Genomic DNA, 16,414 nt, shown 5'->3' with positions numbered 1-16,414 from the left:
AGCCATGAGGGTCTCCTCGGCAGGTGGCTTGGAGACAGTGCTGGCCCTGGGGCAGACAAACTCGGGTTGTGGCTTACTTCCACCTCCTTCTAGCTGGGTGGCCTTGGGCGGGTTTCCATACCTGAGCCCTGGAGTCCCCTGGCCAGATGGCATGAGAAAACAAAGAACCTGAGCACCAGGTGGACAGGCAGCAGGGTCGCTGCCTATGGCTGCCACCAGGGCTTCCCCGGCTAAATCCGGAATATGGTGAACTATGTGCCCACTCTCCTCCCACACACCCCCGTGTGGAAGCCTAGGGTCCCTGGCATGTCCTCTGCACTCTGCCATGGCACAGGCGTAACCCCAGTGCAGAAGGCCTGACCCCTGTGAAGATGAGAGCTGTGCTCCCCCTGCCACCCCAACCTTCCCCCACCCCCACTTAGAAGGCAGCCACGATGACTCCTGGGGTCAACGATGTAAGTCAGAAAAGGCCAGTTACAGATGCGACTTGTTCAAGGTCATCAGCCAATTTGATCACTACACAAAGGGAAGCGTGAGCGCCACCTGCTGGGGAGAGCCGCTGTGCACCGCAGCCCGCACTGCGACCCGGACAGGGGCAGCCGCGCACCCCACCAGCCCCGTCCCACCTCCCAAGGAAGAGGTCAGGGGACAGGAAGGGACGCTCGGGGCTGGTTGGGGCGCCCTTCCACCCACTTCCTCCTCAGGGCCAGCATTCCCTGCAAAGTGGCAGGGTCCCTCTCGCCAGCAGCACCACTCCGCCTGGCCTCCAGCTGGGGGAGCCCCGGTCGGCTCCACCGAGTCCCCAACACTGAGTGACCCTGACGGAACTTCATCTCCACGACAGCGGCCACGCTCAGGGCACCCTCGGCACCCAGCCACATGGGATCCACCCGCAAGGACCAGCCTGCGCGAGGGCTAGCAAGCAGCTCGGTCCCCGCGCCAGGGGCTGCACCCCGGAAGCCCGACACGTGGAGCGCAAACAGCCGTAAGCTCCCGGTGGCCAGCACCGAGCCGAGCCGAGCCGAGCACATCCGAACGAGGCCGGGCTTGCCTAAGCAGAACCGAGTCTGGTCGCGTGCAGCCGAATAGAGCCGAGTCCAGCCGAGCCCAGACGGCTCCAAACGAATAGAGCCGAGCCTGGCCTAGTGGATCCGAGCGGGGCCGAGTCGAGCTGAGTCGGGCTGAGTCCGAGCGGGGCGGGCGCCGAGGGGAAAAGGGACGTGCCTGAGGTCCCGTGGCGCCCCCTGCCGGACAGAAGGCTCAGAGCTGACCCCGGTGGGAGCCAAAAAGCCTCCGCCTCCTGGTCCTGTGAGATGGGGTTGTGGAGCCCATTTCGCCGATGAGGAAACTGAGGCTCAGAGAGGTTCCAAGGCTAGCTCAGAGGCACTTAGAGCTAAGAAGGGTTGCAGCTAGGTTCAAATGTTGCGTGGCCAAGAGCCCACCTGCCATTTTGCCCAGGTAAACAGGCAAGCCTATGCTTCCCTCATCCCATAATAGATAGGGGCCATTGAGTATGGCCAGAGCAGGGCGAGACCCTCCCGGCCCTGTGAGGAGGTGGTAGGGACATAGCAGAGAGTAGAGACCGTTGTGGTCTTGCATATGGAGACACGAAGCCTGCTCTGGGTGTGCTGACCCAGCGTGGCAGGGCCTGCCATTCCCATGAGTAAATATTGACACATTTCCTGGCCATTAAAGCAGAAAGCAAGGCAGAGAGGCCATGCCCTGTCCCTCCTCTGCAGAGCTCTGTACGCATCACCTCCCATCCCAGGTCTGTTTTCCCACCCGGAACAGGAGTCATGGGCTTCAGAACTGCCTCTTCCCTGGAACGTCCTGGGCTCTTAGAAGACAGGCCTTGTCCATCTCTGCTCGCCATCCTGGGCAGTTGACAGCACCCGATAAGTCACCTGTGGAAGGAGGGAAGGAATCCTCCAGGGACCGGGGAGGGCAGGCGGGATGGTCTCCATGTGCTAGGGCAGCCTTGACGAAGCACGGCAGGCCCGCAGGCTTCCACACCACAAAGGCCTGCCTCGGGCTTCTGGAGGCTGGCAGTGCAGATGGAGGCATCCTGGTCCATGCTCCTCTCCCGGCCTCTGGTGGCTGGCTGGCCATCGCTCGCGTCCTTGGCTGGAGAGGCATCACCTCACCTCCGTATTTTTGTGGCATTCTCCCTGTGTGCACCTCTGTGTCCAAATCTCTCCTCTCCTTGGCACCAGTCCCATTGGATCAGGAGAAAACCCTGCTGCTGTCTGATCCCTGCCTTAGGCTGCAACATCCGGGTCAGTGCAGCCCAGCTCTGCTCGCCCACAGCCCACAGCATAGTGACCCACAGGTGGCTGCTCATGAGTGCTGGGGCACAGTCCTGTGTCCATGGCCTCCTGGTTTCCAACCCTGTGTCGGGCCCATCATATAGCTGGTGGCCAGAAAAACCTTCGTTAACAAAATGAACTATGTGCATACAGGTGACATAAATGGCTGGAGGCCACACGAGGCTTATGGCAGAGAGGGGCCTAGGACCTGGGACTCCTGACTTTGGGTCCTGGGACTTTCAGGGCATTCGTTGCCCCACAGTGGAGCCACCAAGACTCTCAGCAGGGCTGCCAATGACAAGGAGTGCCTGAGGCCTTGGTGGCCTGTGGCCTTGCACAACTCCAGGAAGCCATGTGAGCCGCTCGCTGTCTGGGATTCTGGCTTCCTGAGAGTTTTTTCTGAGTCAGGAGTCCCATACATTCCAGGCTGTCACCTACCCTTGGGTCGGTGGCCTCTATCACCCCTTCCAAGCAAGGAGGAGCCCAAAGACTGAGGGCCTCCGCCTCCCCTCCCACGGGTCCTGTGACTCCCAGAGGCTCTCTGGCAATGCGGATGCCAACACGACAAGTTGTGGCCCAGAGCCTGGTGGACGTGGGCTGTTGCCTGGCAACCACTTCTGAGGGACAAGTTCAAGGTAAGGGCTCCAGTCTGACAACTTGGATGGCTAGAGAGGACGACTCAGATAGAGTGGGTGGTCCCTCCCTTCCCACTCCACCTCTCAGCCATGGACCCTCCCCTCATCCTGGAGCCCCTGGGCTCCCCTCCCCCATAGATTCTAGCCCAAATGCCAAATGGAGCCCCTTCAGTCTCCCCAGCCAATCCCCTCCGCAGCCCCACACACCCATTTATTCAATTGCCACCATTATTCAGTTCTGCCATGCAGAACTCCAAAGGAGGCTTAGCGGCACGGTGTGCGCAGCGCCCCCTGCAGGTGTGAAGCGCAATGGTCCTGCTCGTGCTTTGATTCCAGGCACAGGGAGAGCGCGCAGCGGCGAGACTAGGCCCGAGATGCAGGCCCTGGGACGTCCTGCCCTGGGAGGGACAAGGCTGTCAGATTCATGGGATAAGGACACCAACACACATGCGTGCCTGGGGGCACACATAGGCAGTGACATGGTATGGAGAAGTATGGAACTGAAGGGGCCAGAGGAGGGACCCGACGAGGTGGCCCGGCTCCCACACGGTGCCCTGGCTCCCGGAGTCCTCCGCGCTCACTCCACGCAGGCCTGCCACAGGGAACGCCCGAGACACGCTCACCTGAGAGGTCCCGAGCACCTACTCGGCCCTGCACTGCGCTCACCAGACCTTCACCACCGCGCCCAGCGAGCCCTGCGGCTCCGTTCTGGATGCCTGGCCTGCCTTCTCCTCCATCACTAATATGTCCCTGGCCTCCCTCCCCCGCCTTAGCCGGTGTCCCCCCACAGCGCCTCGCCTTTCTCTGGCTGGAGGCGGAGACACATGGACCCGCATTTGGCCAGTCATGGAACCCTGTCACCTTGTCTTTGGTAATTGGCCCAAGGAACCATCATGTGACTCAGTTGAAGCCAATCGGCTTTCTTCTATGAGATTTGCTAATTGGAAAATAGGAAGAAATGGTACCTGCGGCCTTGGGATCAACATCTGTAAGGATGTGGCCCAGGCCTGGCATTTGCTAGGCCCCTTGAAGGACCTGAACTCTGGGAAGTCACACAAAAAGAAGCGGGTATGTAGAGCACACTGTGTTCCCAGCTCACGTGCACCCGGTGGATAAGCAGGGGTCCGTGATCAAGAGGAGGCTTGTCAACGTCAGCAGTGACCTGGGGGAGGGAGGGCACAGCTCCTTCATGGCCAGAGATGGCTGTCTCTGTGCCACCACTCTCTTGGAGACCTCCTGTACCCCAGCCAAGAGCTTGATGTACCAAATCCAGCAAGTTGTCCCTTTTCTCAGCTAAGACACCAAGTTCAAGGAAGTAAAGCGAGCATCTTCATGAAACTGGAAGGTGCTTGGGACGTGAAGTCATGTTGTTCCATAAAGTAATAATGTGGGCACACACCTGTAATCCCAACAGCTCGGGGGCCTGAGACAGGAGGATTGCAAGTTCAAGGCCAGACTCTGCAACTTAGTGAGACAGTGTCTCAAAATAAAAACTAAAAGGGCTGCAGGTGTGGCTCAGGGGTAGAGCACCCCTGGGTTCAATCCCCAGTTCAGAAAAAAAATGTGGGCTCCCGACACCCACACATTCACACCCATCTGAACACACAGCAGCCAGCAGAAGAATTGGCCCAGACCATTGCTCTTGTCGTGTGTCACCGTCTTTATTGACAAGTGCTAGGGGCAGAAGCAGTAAAAGATGTCTTAACCAGTCCCCAGACCCATTGCTGACCTGCGCCAGGAGTTGGGGAGCAGAGTCAGCCAGGGAAGACCCTCAGATTCTCCTCAGGGGAACCCCAGACTGAGCCCCAGAGCTGGGTGTTTGACCTCCAACCACCAGGAGGTCTGGGTGTGGGAACTTCCCTTCTCTTAGCCCTGCCTCCCTGACCCTTGACCTCTGGCCTCCTAATCCCCATTCTTCGTGGCCTACGGTGTTCTCACCTCCAAAACCCCAATACAGAGGCCACTTGCTAAAAGAGGAGGGTGCAGGCCAGCCCTGGGGGTGGAGGTGCGCCCGCTCCGTGATCCAAGGTGTCCCTGGCAGGAGCTCGGTAACCCACCCACTCACTTGTTTGTCTCTCCAGATCCCAGCAGGCAGCCAGCTGGATGCCACCTCTGTTTCATGATGGGGAAACTGAGGCCCAGAGAGGTCAAGGCCAGTAAGGGTCCTGAGGTGAGCCAGAGACCAGCTCTCCACTCTCCTGGCTCCTGTGTTTTCCCTGAGGAGCGCCTGCCCTCTGTGGGGGCAGGGGGGGCTTAGCAGAAGGACCCCCCTCCCCAGGGCCAGCCTCATGGTGGCCCTACAGGGTCAGCTCTGGGAGGGACCTGGACAGCGGCTGCTCCCTGTATTCCCCCATGGAATACAGAAAGCAGGGAGGCCAGCTCCCGCAGCCTGCAGAAGTTCTCCAACCTTCCGCTGCCCTGGGAGCCAGCTCCACTCCCAGGGCCTGGGTCCAGCCCAGAGGAGCCAAGGACGGCTCCAAGGTCCCAAACAGACCTGTCCTCCTCCTTCTCTTCCTGTCCCTCCCCCTCCTCCTCTTCTCCCCTAACCTCCTCCCCTGTGACCCTCCCAGCTCTGCTCCATAGAAACTCTGCCTTCCTGCGCCATCTGTGTGGGTCATGTCCGTCTTGTCTGTGAGGGGACATGGGTCAAAAGGAGGAGGACGGGGCTGGTCCTGTAGGAGATGCCTGCAGCCCTCCATGACCTGGGCAGCTCTGGAGCCCCTACAGTGAGCTGCCTGAAGTCAGTGGCTGACCTCAACAGGACCCCGCTAGGCTCTGGGTGGCCCAAGCGTGGAGTCCCTCCCCAAGGAAAGGAATGTAAATCACAAGGACAAGATTAGACCTGGGGCCTCAAAAGGGCCCAGGCAGCAAGACACCCTGAAGCTGGACTTCCTGGAAAATCTGCCTCCTCTCGTCACGCTCGGCAGCACGCGAGGTCCGGCGCTGACCACTTGGGCCACAAGGGCCTGGAGGTCACTGAGTTGGCAGCATGTGAGGCCAGAGGTGAAGGGGGCCTCAAGGGCCAGGGAGAACTGACCTGGGGCCTGAGCAGTTCCGCTGCCCCTCCCCCAGACTTCCACTTCTTCTGTTGGGGCTCCTGTCTGCTCCCCAGCATCTCCCACATCCCTGAGTGTGAGCCCAGAAAGTTCAGGCCTGGTTTGTCCCTCTGAGGGCCAAGGTGCAGGCTCATCCCCAGGAGGCTCCATGTCTGAGGGACAGGCTGCAGAGCCCCCTAACCTGGGCCCCACTCAAGAAGGTCAGCCCAGTAGCCACGCCCTCCAGACCCCTCAATCTAACAGAGCTCAACCAGGCTCAGTATTCCCACCCCTGAGTTACAGACAAGGAAATAAGGCCCAGAGAGGGTAAGCGACCTGCCAAGGCCACCCAGCAGTGGGATCCCACTACAGGCCTCTGAACGTCCCATGTTGGGCCTCTGAGACCTCAGACAGGATGCCCTCGACTGGCGGCAGGCCCCGCCCTTCCTCCCAGGACCCTTACAGGTAGCTGATGTGTGGGGTACTAGACTTCTCCCCCACCGAGGGCTCCTGGGGCAGGAACTGCTGCTCCTTGCTGGCCGCTCTGCCGGGCAGCTGCTCCTGCCTGCTGGTGCCGGGCTTCGCCACCTGGCTGACCCTGCCATTCATCTCCTGGCCTTTCCTCCCTCCCCGCTCCTCCTCCTCCCCGCCCTCCTCTCCCTCCTCCTCCTCCTCCTCCGTCTTCTCGGGGCCCGCGGGCTCCTGGCTCCGCACTCTGCGGGACGGCCGCAGCAGGACCCTGCGGAAGCCCTGCTTGAAGCGGTAGGAGAGGAAGCCGTAGAGGATGGGGTTGGCACAGCTGTTGGCATAGGGCAGCGCCACCACCAGGAAGTACAAGCCGAAGAAGGCGGGCTCCTCGGGCAGCGGGCACAGCACGTTGACGATGTTGAGCACGTAGAAGGGCATCCAGCAGAGGACGAAGAGCGCCACTACCGCCACCACCATGCGCGTGACCCTGCGCTCCGAGCGCCGCCGCCGCGGGCACGAGGGCGCCTGCAGCCGCGGGCACGAGGGCGCCCGCACCCTGCGCGCCGCCGAGCGCACCTTCACCACGATGAGCAGGTAGCACAGGCAGATGACCAGCAGCGGCCCGAAGAAGCCGAGCGCCGCCGTGTAGATGATGAAGCCCGCCCGCCAGGCGGCCGCCGGCTCCGGCCACTGCATGTGGCAGGTGCTCATGCCCCGCGGCACGCCCGAAAAGACCACCACGGGCAGCACCACCACGGCCGAGGCCACCCAGACGGCCGCGCTGACCGTGCGCGCCACGGGCGCTGTGCGCCAGCGGGCGGAGCGCGCGGGGTGCACCACGGCCAGGTAGCGGTCCACGCTCATGACCGTGAGGCAGAAGATGCTGGTGAACTGGTTGATGCCGTCCACCGCCATGACCAGGCGGCACATGAAGGAACCAAAGGGCCAGTAGGACAGGGCGTTCTGGGCGGCCAGGAAGGGCAGCCCCAGCATGAAGAGCTCGTCGGCCAGCGCCAGGTTGAGGATGTAGACGCTGGTGACCGACGGGCTGGCCGTGTGCCGCAGGACCACGTAGATGACCAGCGAGTTGCCCAGTAGCCCCACCACGCACACCACCAGGTAGACCAGAGGGACCAAAACACCGCTGACGGCCAGCCCTGCAGGGCCAGGGCCCGAGGAGGCGTTGCCCGCAGTGACATCCAGGAGCCAGGACAAGGAGGTGTTCCCCGGGTCCGAGGTCGTGGGCACCAGTGAAGGATAGCCAGGGGTGTCCATAGCCAAGGGAAGCCGGGCAATGGTCAGCTAGTGGCCTGGAGAGGAGGACACTGCTCAGTCATGGCAAGGGATGGAGGGCTCTGTGCCGCCCCTCCCCCATTGTGGTGACCTGGGAGACCTCCCGCAGCGGCGCCCAGGGCCTGATGCACCTTCTCCTCGGTCACTCTGCCAGCCCAGCAGGATTGAACGGTGCTGTCCCGTTTCTCAGATGAGAAACTGAGAAAAGTGACTGTGCTCGGTCACGCGCCTGAGTGGCGGTGGAACGTGAAACAATTCCTGCTGCCCACAGAGGACACCTGGGTGCGATGCACTTACAGGTCTCTGTCCCCTCATCTGGAAAACACTCTTTTGCACATCTCAAATCCTCAACCTGCAACCCGGGTCCCCAGATGAACCTCAGAGGATCCATGAACCTCCAGAACTCCAGGTGAAATCCTCCATGCCCCAAGGATTCCAAGTTCAAGGCCAGCCTCAGCAGTTGAGCCAGGCCCTGAGAAACGTAGTGGGACCCTGTCTCAAAATATACAGAAGTGGGTTGGGGATGGGGCTCGGGTTAAGCGCCCCTGGGTCAACCTCTGGTACCAGGGAAAAAAGAATTGACCATGTCTGGGTCTTTTCTGGAAGATTCCTGACATCAAATGAAGTGAAGAGCTAGATTCTGAGGTGCCCCTCCCCTGGGAGTCAGAGCCAGGAGCAACCCTCTGCCTGGGTCCACTGTGCTCAGAGGCCCGGCCAGGAGGAGGCTGTGGGCGGCATGGGTGCCCGTGTGCCCTTCTCCTCCAGGGCGACTGGGAAGGCCCTAGCGCACGTGTGGTGGGCGCTGGACAGAGCACCTCCCCAGCTGCAGGCAGGGGCACAGGACCTCCCAGGTGGGTCTGGAAGCGCGGGCAGGAGGGCATCCCCTGCACCGCAGGCACCTGCCATCCTGGGGCCCGGGCAGCCTCCGTCTGGCCTCAGCAGCCCAGGCTCCCCCAGGCTCCCCCGGGGCAGACTGTGGTCTCCGTAGCGTGGAGACCCCCATCTGGCTTTGTCCCCTACCTGTCACTTCACACAGCAGCCACTCCCTCTGAGTCAGTCAGAGGAACCCAGGGCACTGTCCTCAGCGTGAAGAACTGGGACTGCTGGGAATGGCACTGCAGGTCCCTGGGGAGGGGACTCGGCCTTGGCAGCCTCCGCAGCACTTCCGGCTCCAGGGAGGCCTGGCCAAGGCTGAGCGCTTGACTGTCTCTGGCCTGGACTCTCCACTGCGCCCCTCCTTCCTAGTGACGGCCCTGGCTGTCTCTGATTCCCCTGCAGACACCCTGAGGGGGAGGACACCTCTCAGCCACCACCCTTCCTCCCCCTCCTGAGGCTGACCGGCACCAGGCCTGAAGTCCCTCCCGTGGGACCGGTGCCTGCATGGCCCCACTGGAAGGTGCACGGCTCCTGGGACCGGGGAGGTCCCTACCCCCAGCCACCGCCTCAGGGCGGGTGAGCATGGAGCCGGCTCCTGGTGCCAGCTGGGCATCGGGCATCAAGGGTGGCTAAGGACCCCTGAGCCACATCTCCTCCTGCTTCAGCCCAGGCTGCCTGAGCTCCCGGCACCCTCCCGGCTCCAGGATTCCAGAATGGGGGAGCCCCCAGCCTGTCCTCAACCCGCCCCACCCCCCAGGCTCTCATGGGTCTCCTGAGCCAGGGAATCTGGACGTGGGCTACAGGGCGCTCAGTGCCACCGGCTGTGTACCGCTGAATCCAACTGTGCCACCCTCCATGCAAAGCTGGTGCCTGTAGCGTCACAAGGACTGAGAGGGACAAGCAAATGAGAGGGAGGGAGGGAGAAGACGAGGCCCCAGGCTCTGGTGCACAGCTAAGAAAAGGCACATCCAGGAAGACTCCCGTGACCACCGGCCTCCATTTCACAGGCTCCCAGACTAAGGCCAGGTCAGGAGGGGGGCGCCGCAGCTCCCTGGCCTCTGCAGACCTCTCCGGCCTACTCCTGGGCTGTTAGACTCCTAGGACAGAGCCCGGGGACTGGGACTCGTGGATCTTTAAGCTCATGTCCTTGAATCAGAGAACACTGAATTCCAAAGGCCAGCAGCAGCCAGGGAACGGTGGCATCTAGGACCTTAAAGTCCTGCTTCCTGGGCCTGCGGGAGGGGAGTGCCCGACGTCACTGTCCACCTCGCCATCCACTGCTGGTGGCAGAGCCTCTGTACAGAGGACCCATTGCGGCCAATCACAGCCCAGGGCTGCAGGAGGCAGGGGAGCACCAGGCTCCCCAGAGGGGCAGGGAGCCAGCAGGCCTAATTTCCAGGCTTCAGGGACAGATGCCCTCCGGGGAAGCGGGGGGGGGGGGTTGAGGGGAGCTCGGAGTCCAGCGCCCTGCAGCCCCGCACATGTGCGAACCCACATGCGCAAACCTGCCAGGCAGACCCTCCTCATCCCAGGGATGAAGCAGCCCCTCCCGGCCCCGGCCTCCCTGAGACTCCCTGCCTCCACTTCGCCTCCACCCACCCTCTCTGTCCAGGTTTCCCAGGCACCACAAGCCGGGAAATGACAGCTTTCCACGTGGGGAAGCCAGACCTGCAATTTCGGTGCCGTCTTTTCTTGAAGGAGTGGAATCCTGGGCGTGATCAGCTCATTTTGGGGAGGGAAGGACTTTTCCTCGCTGTCTGGTTTATCTTTGGCACAAGCTGGGCTGAAAGCCGGGGGCGGACTCCTCAGAAGGCTCTGGAGAGGAGAGAGGCAAGAGAGAGTGAGTAGCTGCTCCCAGCCCTGCAGTAATCAAGGACAGCCCCTCGGGAAGCCAGACACCCTGTCCCTCTCATTCCCTTGTCCCTCGGCCTGGACCCCTCTGGGTCCATCACCCAGCACTCAGTAGACGCTAACAGAAGCAACAAAGCTCAAACTGCAACACTGTTCCTGGGCAGAGGCCTGGAGCTGCAGCAGGGAATGCTCAGGAAGTCCAGGAGGTAGGAGGGAGGAGGAAGCAGAGGGTCAGAGAGGTTAAGTAACCAGGAGAAGGTCACCCAGCTGGTGAGTGGGAACCCAGGATTCAAGCCCAGTTCTTTCTGTTCCTAAATCATCAGTGCCTCCTGGCCATGCTGGCCTCTCTAGAGGCAGCCCTGGCAGATGCCGGCTGAACGCCCCTGCTGTTTCTGCCTCTGCACCCCAGGCCTTCCTCCCGAGGCCTGGGTCATCTAATGGTATTGACTGATTTCCACCCTCAGCTGGGGGTCTGACCTCCATTGGAGCACACCCCACAAGCAATGCCAAATTGCTGTGTGACCTTGGACAAGTCATTTCTCCTCTCTGGACCTCATTTATGCCCATTACAGGGAAGACACATGTACCCACCTCCCAGGGTTGGTGAAGAGATTAAACAGCAGTGAACCAGGCCTTGTGCCTGGCACAGAGGAGCTCGGGAGAGCTGCCCCCCAAGCCCAGGATGTGGAGTCACAGGATGCATCTGGCCTGGTCCAGCTCCGACATTCTGCTGCTCCTAGACCCGAAGATTCTGGAATCACGACACAAGACTCTGAGCAGCCCACCCAGAGGTCACGGAGGCCCTCCCGCCCTGGGCAGTGGGACACTCCACCCTCTGCCAGCCCCCACGGCCTTCCCAGCTCATCCTGGGCAGCCATGGGCCAGGCATCCCACCCAGGACCACCCGCCACCTCCTTACCTGCCCACGGGCAGAGGCCTCCCCTCCTGGCCGCCAGGCTGCTCCTCATCCTGCGCCCCCTCCCAGGGCACCCCCAACTGGGTCCCACTTTAGGCTGCTGGCGGGCTTGGGTCCCCTCCTAGGCGCGCGGCCACATCTGTGCCCTGAGCCTCTCCCATCTGACTCCGGCCTGACTTCCCACCTGCGCCGGAGGGTCGCCCCCACCTCCGGGACGCAGGGGGGATGGGCAGGGGCACAGACGGGGTCTGCGGGCAGAGCTGGGGGGGCAGAGAGGAGAGGGGACCGGAGAAGCCAATGGAAAAGGAGAAAGAGGGGGACCGGTGGGGGGGAGGGAGGAAGAGAGAGGGGGGAGAGAGGGAGGGAGGGAGGGAGGGAGGGAGGGAGGGAGAGGGGACCTGGTGGGCGGAAAGCGGAACGCGGAGTGAGGGGAGAGGAGGTGCGTGACAGGGAAAGAAAAGCAGGAGGAAGGACCGAGCAGCTGCGGAGAGGCAGGGACAGAGCCAGGAGGGAGGGGGGAGGACGAGGGGGTGGCCAGCAGAGTGGCAGGGAAGGATGGTGCCACAGATGTGACACGGGAAGCGGGCGCGGGCGGGGCGCAGGGGCCGGGCGGGGCGGGGACGGGTTACCCGGGAGACTCGGCCACCCACGCGGAGCTGCAGAGGGGCAGGTGTCCAGGGAGGTCCGCGGCCAGCGGGGCAGGACGCCCCCCGCCGACGACAGCTGCGTCCCAGCTGAGACCCAGGTGGCCCTGCGCACCGCGGAGAGGAGGGCGGGTGCCCGTGGCGTCCTGTCCGCAGTTGCGTCCCGCCGTCGCGTGGCCGGAGGGCGGCGGGTCCTCACCCCGGGCCCCGGGAAGCGGGAGAGACCCCCGCCAAGCCAGAGGCCAACGCACAGGTCAGAACGGAGCGGAGCCAGGCGGAGGCCAAAGCAGAGGCGTCCTGCGGAGAGAGAAGAGGTTCCCCCTGGTTCTTATTTGACAAAATTAAAGATATAATAGCGAGAACCGAGGACAGTTTTTAATATGAATCTACTGGGGAACGGAGCTCTTCGGGGCTGATATTTTGCTTAATTGGAGACAAATTAGTGTTCCCTGCCACAGATGGGTGGCCAGCGGCCAGCGGTAAAACCCACTCCTGACTCGGGCTGTACAAAAGCAGGCAGTGAGGACCGACCAGGGCCAGCCCGGGGCCAGGATCCCTGCGCTTGGCCTCTCCAACACCATGCTCACCCCTGCCTCAGGAGAGGGAGGGGAGGGAAAGTCAGAGAAGAGGGGGAAGCCGGAAGCAGAGTCTTTGTTGAGCACCTACTATGTGCCTACTATGTGCCATGTCTGGGGCAGGGCAGAGGCAGGGAGACTGTCTGGTCAGAAGGCCAAGGAGGGGTGCCCAGGCTGTGTCCCCACTCCGGAGTCGGTCCCCACCCAGCCTGTCCCCACACCTGAGATAGTGGTCGCCAGGTGCCGGGATGAGGTACTTCCTCCCCTGGACCTCCCAGCGCTGCCCAGCTGGCCCAACCCAACCCAGGAGACTCGGCTCAGGCAGCCACATCTGCCCTCAGCACTTGGCGGTGAGGCCCCAGGGCGCCAGCCTCCAGGATAGAGCCTCCTCCGTCCCTCTGCTCTCACGGCATAACCCACGCTGGAGCTGACCCGAGGTCAGGTGGAGGGCTCAACTACTGATCCCAAGGTCTGTCCTCTCAAACAAGAGATGATAAAATGTCCTCCCAGCTCAGCCCAGGGGTCCCTGAAGTCCCCATCAAGAGTGTCCTCCAGTTCATCAGCCCTGCCAGCTGTCTCTAGGGTGGAATCTCAGCTTTGCCGTTTTACTTGGCTGTGTGGCCTCAGATATGTGACTTAACCTCTCTGAGCCTAGTCCTCATCTTCAACACCTACTCATCGGGTTGCCATGACGATGGAATGAGTCAGTCCCTTCCTTCACACTGTAGTGGTTCCCAGCGGAGATGAGAAAAGGCACCACTTAACTCCCGCTGGTAGGGGACATGGGCTGGGGCACTGGGTAGGGGAGTCTGAGCCCCAGCTCTGTCCCCATCAAGCCACGTGACTGTGAAACCCCTCTTGGAACTTCAATAGGATGCACCTGTCTCATGTCTGAACCTGGCGACCCGGCCCTGGGTTTCTGGAGAGGGCTGAAGGGAGGGAACGCTGGCCCCTGACCCAGTGCTTGGCCTTGAACTCTCTCTGGCCTCTGTGGCCCCCCCTGGCCCAGCCTCCCTCTGGGCGCCTGGACCTTCCCTCTCCCTGACAGCGGGGCACAGAGGCCCCGGGCCAGCGCCTTCCCTACCAGGACCGGGAGTGGGGGTCCACAGGGCAGAGGGGCCTCCTGCTCTGCATGGGGTGGGGGCTCCCTAGGGGCTTGCTAAGAAAATGCGGGAACTTCCCCGTTCATCAGTTTAGTTCCCAGGTCAGGCTGGAGACTGAGAAGGAGGAGGAAACACTGAAGCCACCACTGTCCACCATTGCTGCTCCTGGACAGCAGCGCCCTCCCGCTCTCCAGTCTCCCCCTCTCCTCGGGGCTCCCTGTTTTATTTATCCAGAACACAATTATTATTTTTTTTTAAAGAGAGAGTGAGAGGAGAGAGAGAGAGAGAGAGAGAGAATTTTTTTTTAATATTTATTTTTTAGTTCTCGGCGGACACAACATCTTTGTTGGTATGTGGTGCTGAGGATGGAACCCGGGCCGCACGCATGCCAGGCGAGCGCGCTACCGCTTGAGCCACATCCCCAGCCCCACAATTATTTTTTAATGGCTTTTATTCTATCAAAGCATTGTTTGCAAGTAAATTTTAGCAACCCAGTTGTGCTAAAAATGCTGACAGTCGGAAAACCCGCCTGGCTGGTGTGGCCCGGGCCTGCCCTGTCACCCGGCTTGCTCGGTTTCCCTGTCGGTGTCCCTGTCTCTCATTCCCGGGCTCTGACTTCCTGTTCTGGTGGACCAGGGCTTTAGTCCCCCCGCCCAGGCACAATTCTACATTAAATGCCTGTCCGGTGTCCCCAGGATTAATGCAATGTAAATATGATTTCGTGTTCAATCCGGAGTTAATAATCACCTCATTTTTTCCATTGACTTCGCTTAAAAAAAGAAAAGTCTTGGTTTTTGTTCCCACACTCGGGTACAGGGTCATAAAAACCCCACAGAGGAGTTTCCAGAGCCCAAGTGCAGACAGAGTGTGTTCTTAGAGACCTGTGATTGTCCCTCCTCTGGACCAGCTGTCCCTTGGGCCGGGACACTTTGTATCCCAGCAGGGAGCCCTTCACCTCTTCCCCACGCACATCCGGGGTCCTGGGCTCCAGGTCCTCCCCGCTGGTGGCCGACTGGCCTGTGGATGGCACCCAGGCCCAGTGACTTCCCAGGAGGCCTGTGGGTTTAAGACGGCCCCCTCTGCTCGCCCCACGGCCTAGTTGGGGACAGAATTCCAGGCTGTGGCTCGACGGGTGGCCGACACCTGTGGGTGCCTCCAGCTTGTTCCCAGCCCTTGTGTGTAACTTTTGGCAACTCTTTTCTGTATTCTGGAAGCTTCTAGAACTTTCGCTGTATCCCAGAATTTCCGAGATCCCCTAATAAAGGCGCTTTGTTTGGGTGCTTTCCGTCCGTTGTTGGGGGCACCGAGGGGACTGTTCCAATTTGGAGAGCTGCGTTCCTCAATCCTGGGGAGGGTTTCTGTATAGTTTCCTCCCAGAACCCCTGTCGTCGGGCCGCCTGCGCCCAGCTGTGCCCCGTGAGGGCCCTCTGCTGTGGTGTCCTGGGCTCTGTGGAGACCACGGGCCTCCTTCTCTCTCCGGGGACAGCAGTGACGGTTCCTTCAGGGTCCCCTCTCCTTCCGTGTTGCTTGGTCACGGGAGGGACCCCCTGAGCTGGTCGCCCTTCACCCCTGTTCCTGTTCAGAGCAGGCGTCACGGCGCTGGCTGGGGCTCAGGAGCACCGTGGGACAGCTGGGTCTGTGTCGAGGACGCCAGAAGCCGGCACCTGGAAGACCTTCCTGTGGGGTGCCCAGGTCCCAGTTTCCGTCTGGGCCGAGTGTGCTCCTGGCCACTGGTGCCCCTGAACTGGGCTGGAAACATCCATCTGGTCCAGAATCTCACTGTCCGCTCATCCCCCGCCTCGGGCAGATACTGCCGCGTAACAAACCTCACGGCATCTCGAGGGCCAGAGCAGTTGATGTTTATTCACTCACACCTTCAGGTCAGCGGGGATGGGGGGACCTGGACGGGCCAGCTGGGCACCTGCCCGTCAAGTCACCTGCACATCAGGTTACAGCCGGTCAGCAGAACGGCTCTGCCCTGGGCTTCTTGGCACCAGTGGGTCCTCGCGCAGAGCACTCTTCTTTTGGCAGGCCCAAGGGTCTGGGCACCATCAGAGGCCAGTGCCAGTGTCCCTGTGGCCGAGCACGTCTCATGGCCAAGCCTAGCTTTAGGGGAGCGGGCAGCAGGGGGGGTGGGTACTAAAGGGAGTTGAATCTTCCAGATGTACAAAGGTCAGTCTGGCTCTCACCCACCTGCCCATGGCAGGTGCCCCGTCCAGAGCTCTCTGGGTGAGGGACGGTGACAGCCGGGCTGCACAGGGCAGGGCATTCCCTGGGAGCCTACTGTCACACTGGCAGCCCCGCTGGCCCTGGCCTCCTGCCCCTCCGTCGGTGGTGTCCAGTCCTCTGATCCTGAGCCTCCTGAGGCTGCTGTGAGACTGGTGGCTGTGGCTGGCATCTCTTTGGTCCCCAAACCCCCACCTGGGCATCACAGGGGCCCAGGTTCGCCTTTCTGGGCTCCGGTGCCTCATTCACCACCAACATCTGCTCGGGCCACTCCCAGCTGTGGTTGGGGTCACGGTGTCTGTGGGTTTCTTTGAAGATGGGCGTTTCTGTTTCTGTTTCCTGCAGAGACAGGGTTGGGAACATCTCTACCACGGTCCCCTGAGACCAGAGGCTCTTCTTTCTGAACCCCAGATGAGTCTGTGATACAGAGATCGGGGGTTATTCATGGTCTGTCTCCTCCCCTGAGTGGTCAGAGGGCCCTTCCGC

General features: G+C 61.5%; 1 protein-coding gene across 1 annotated transcript; it reads right to left on the bottom strand.

The window, feature by feature from the left end:
• Positions 1 to 6,435: 6,435 nt before the first annotated feature.
• On the bottom strand, positions 6,436 to 7,719 carry Sstr3 (somatostatin receptor 3). The gene has a single exon (XM_026410174.2). It carries the CDS (start codon positions 7,717 to 7,719, stop codon positions 6,436 to 6,438), a length of 1,284 nt encoding a protein of 427 aa, XP_026265959.2.
• Between the last annotated feature and the right edge of the window lie 8,695 nt (positions 7,720 to 16,414).

Source organism: Urocitellus parryii, chromosome 5 (assembly GCF_045843805.1).
Source record: "Urocitellus parryii isolate mUroPar1 chromosome 5, mUroPar1.hap1, whole genome shotgun sequence".
In the NCBI taxonomy this organism is placed as follows: Eukaryota; Metazoa; Chordata; class Mammalia; order Rodentia; family Sciuridae; genus Urocitellus; species Urocitellus parryii.
Note: the sequence above shows the minus strand (reverse complement) of the source record. Positions and strands in the feature narration are given on the sequence as shown.

Coding starts and splice junctions, on each gene's coding strand:
- Sstr3 (XM_026410174.2), bottom strand. CDS start 7,719: ATGGACACCCCTGGCTATCCTTCACTGGTGCCCACGACCTCGGACCCG.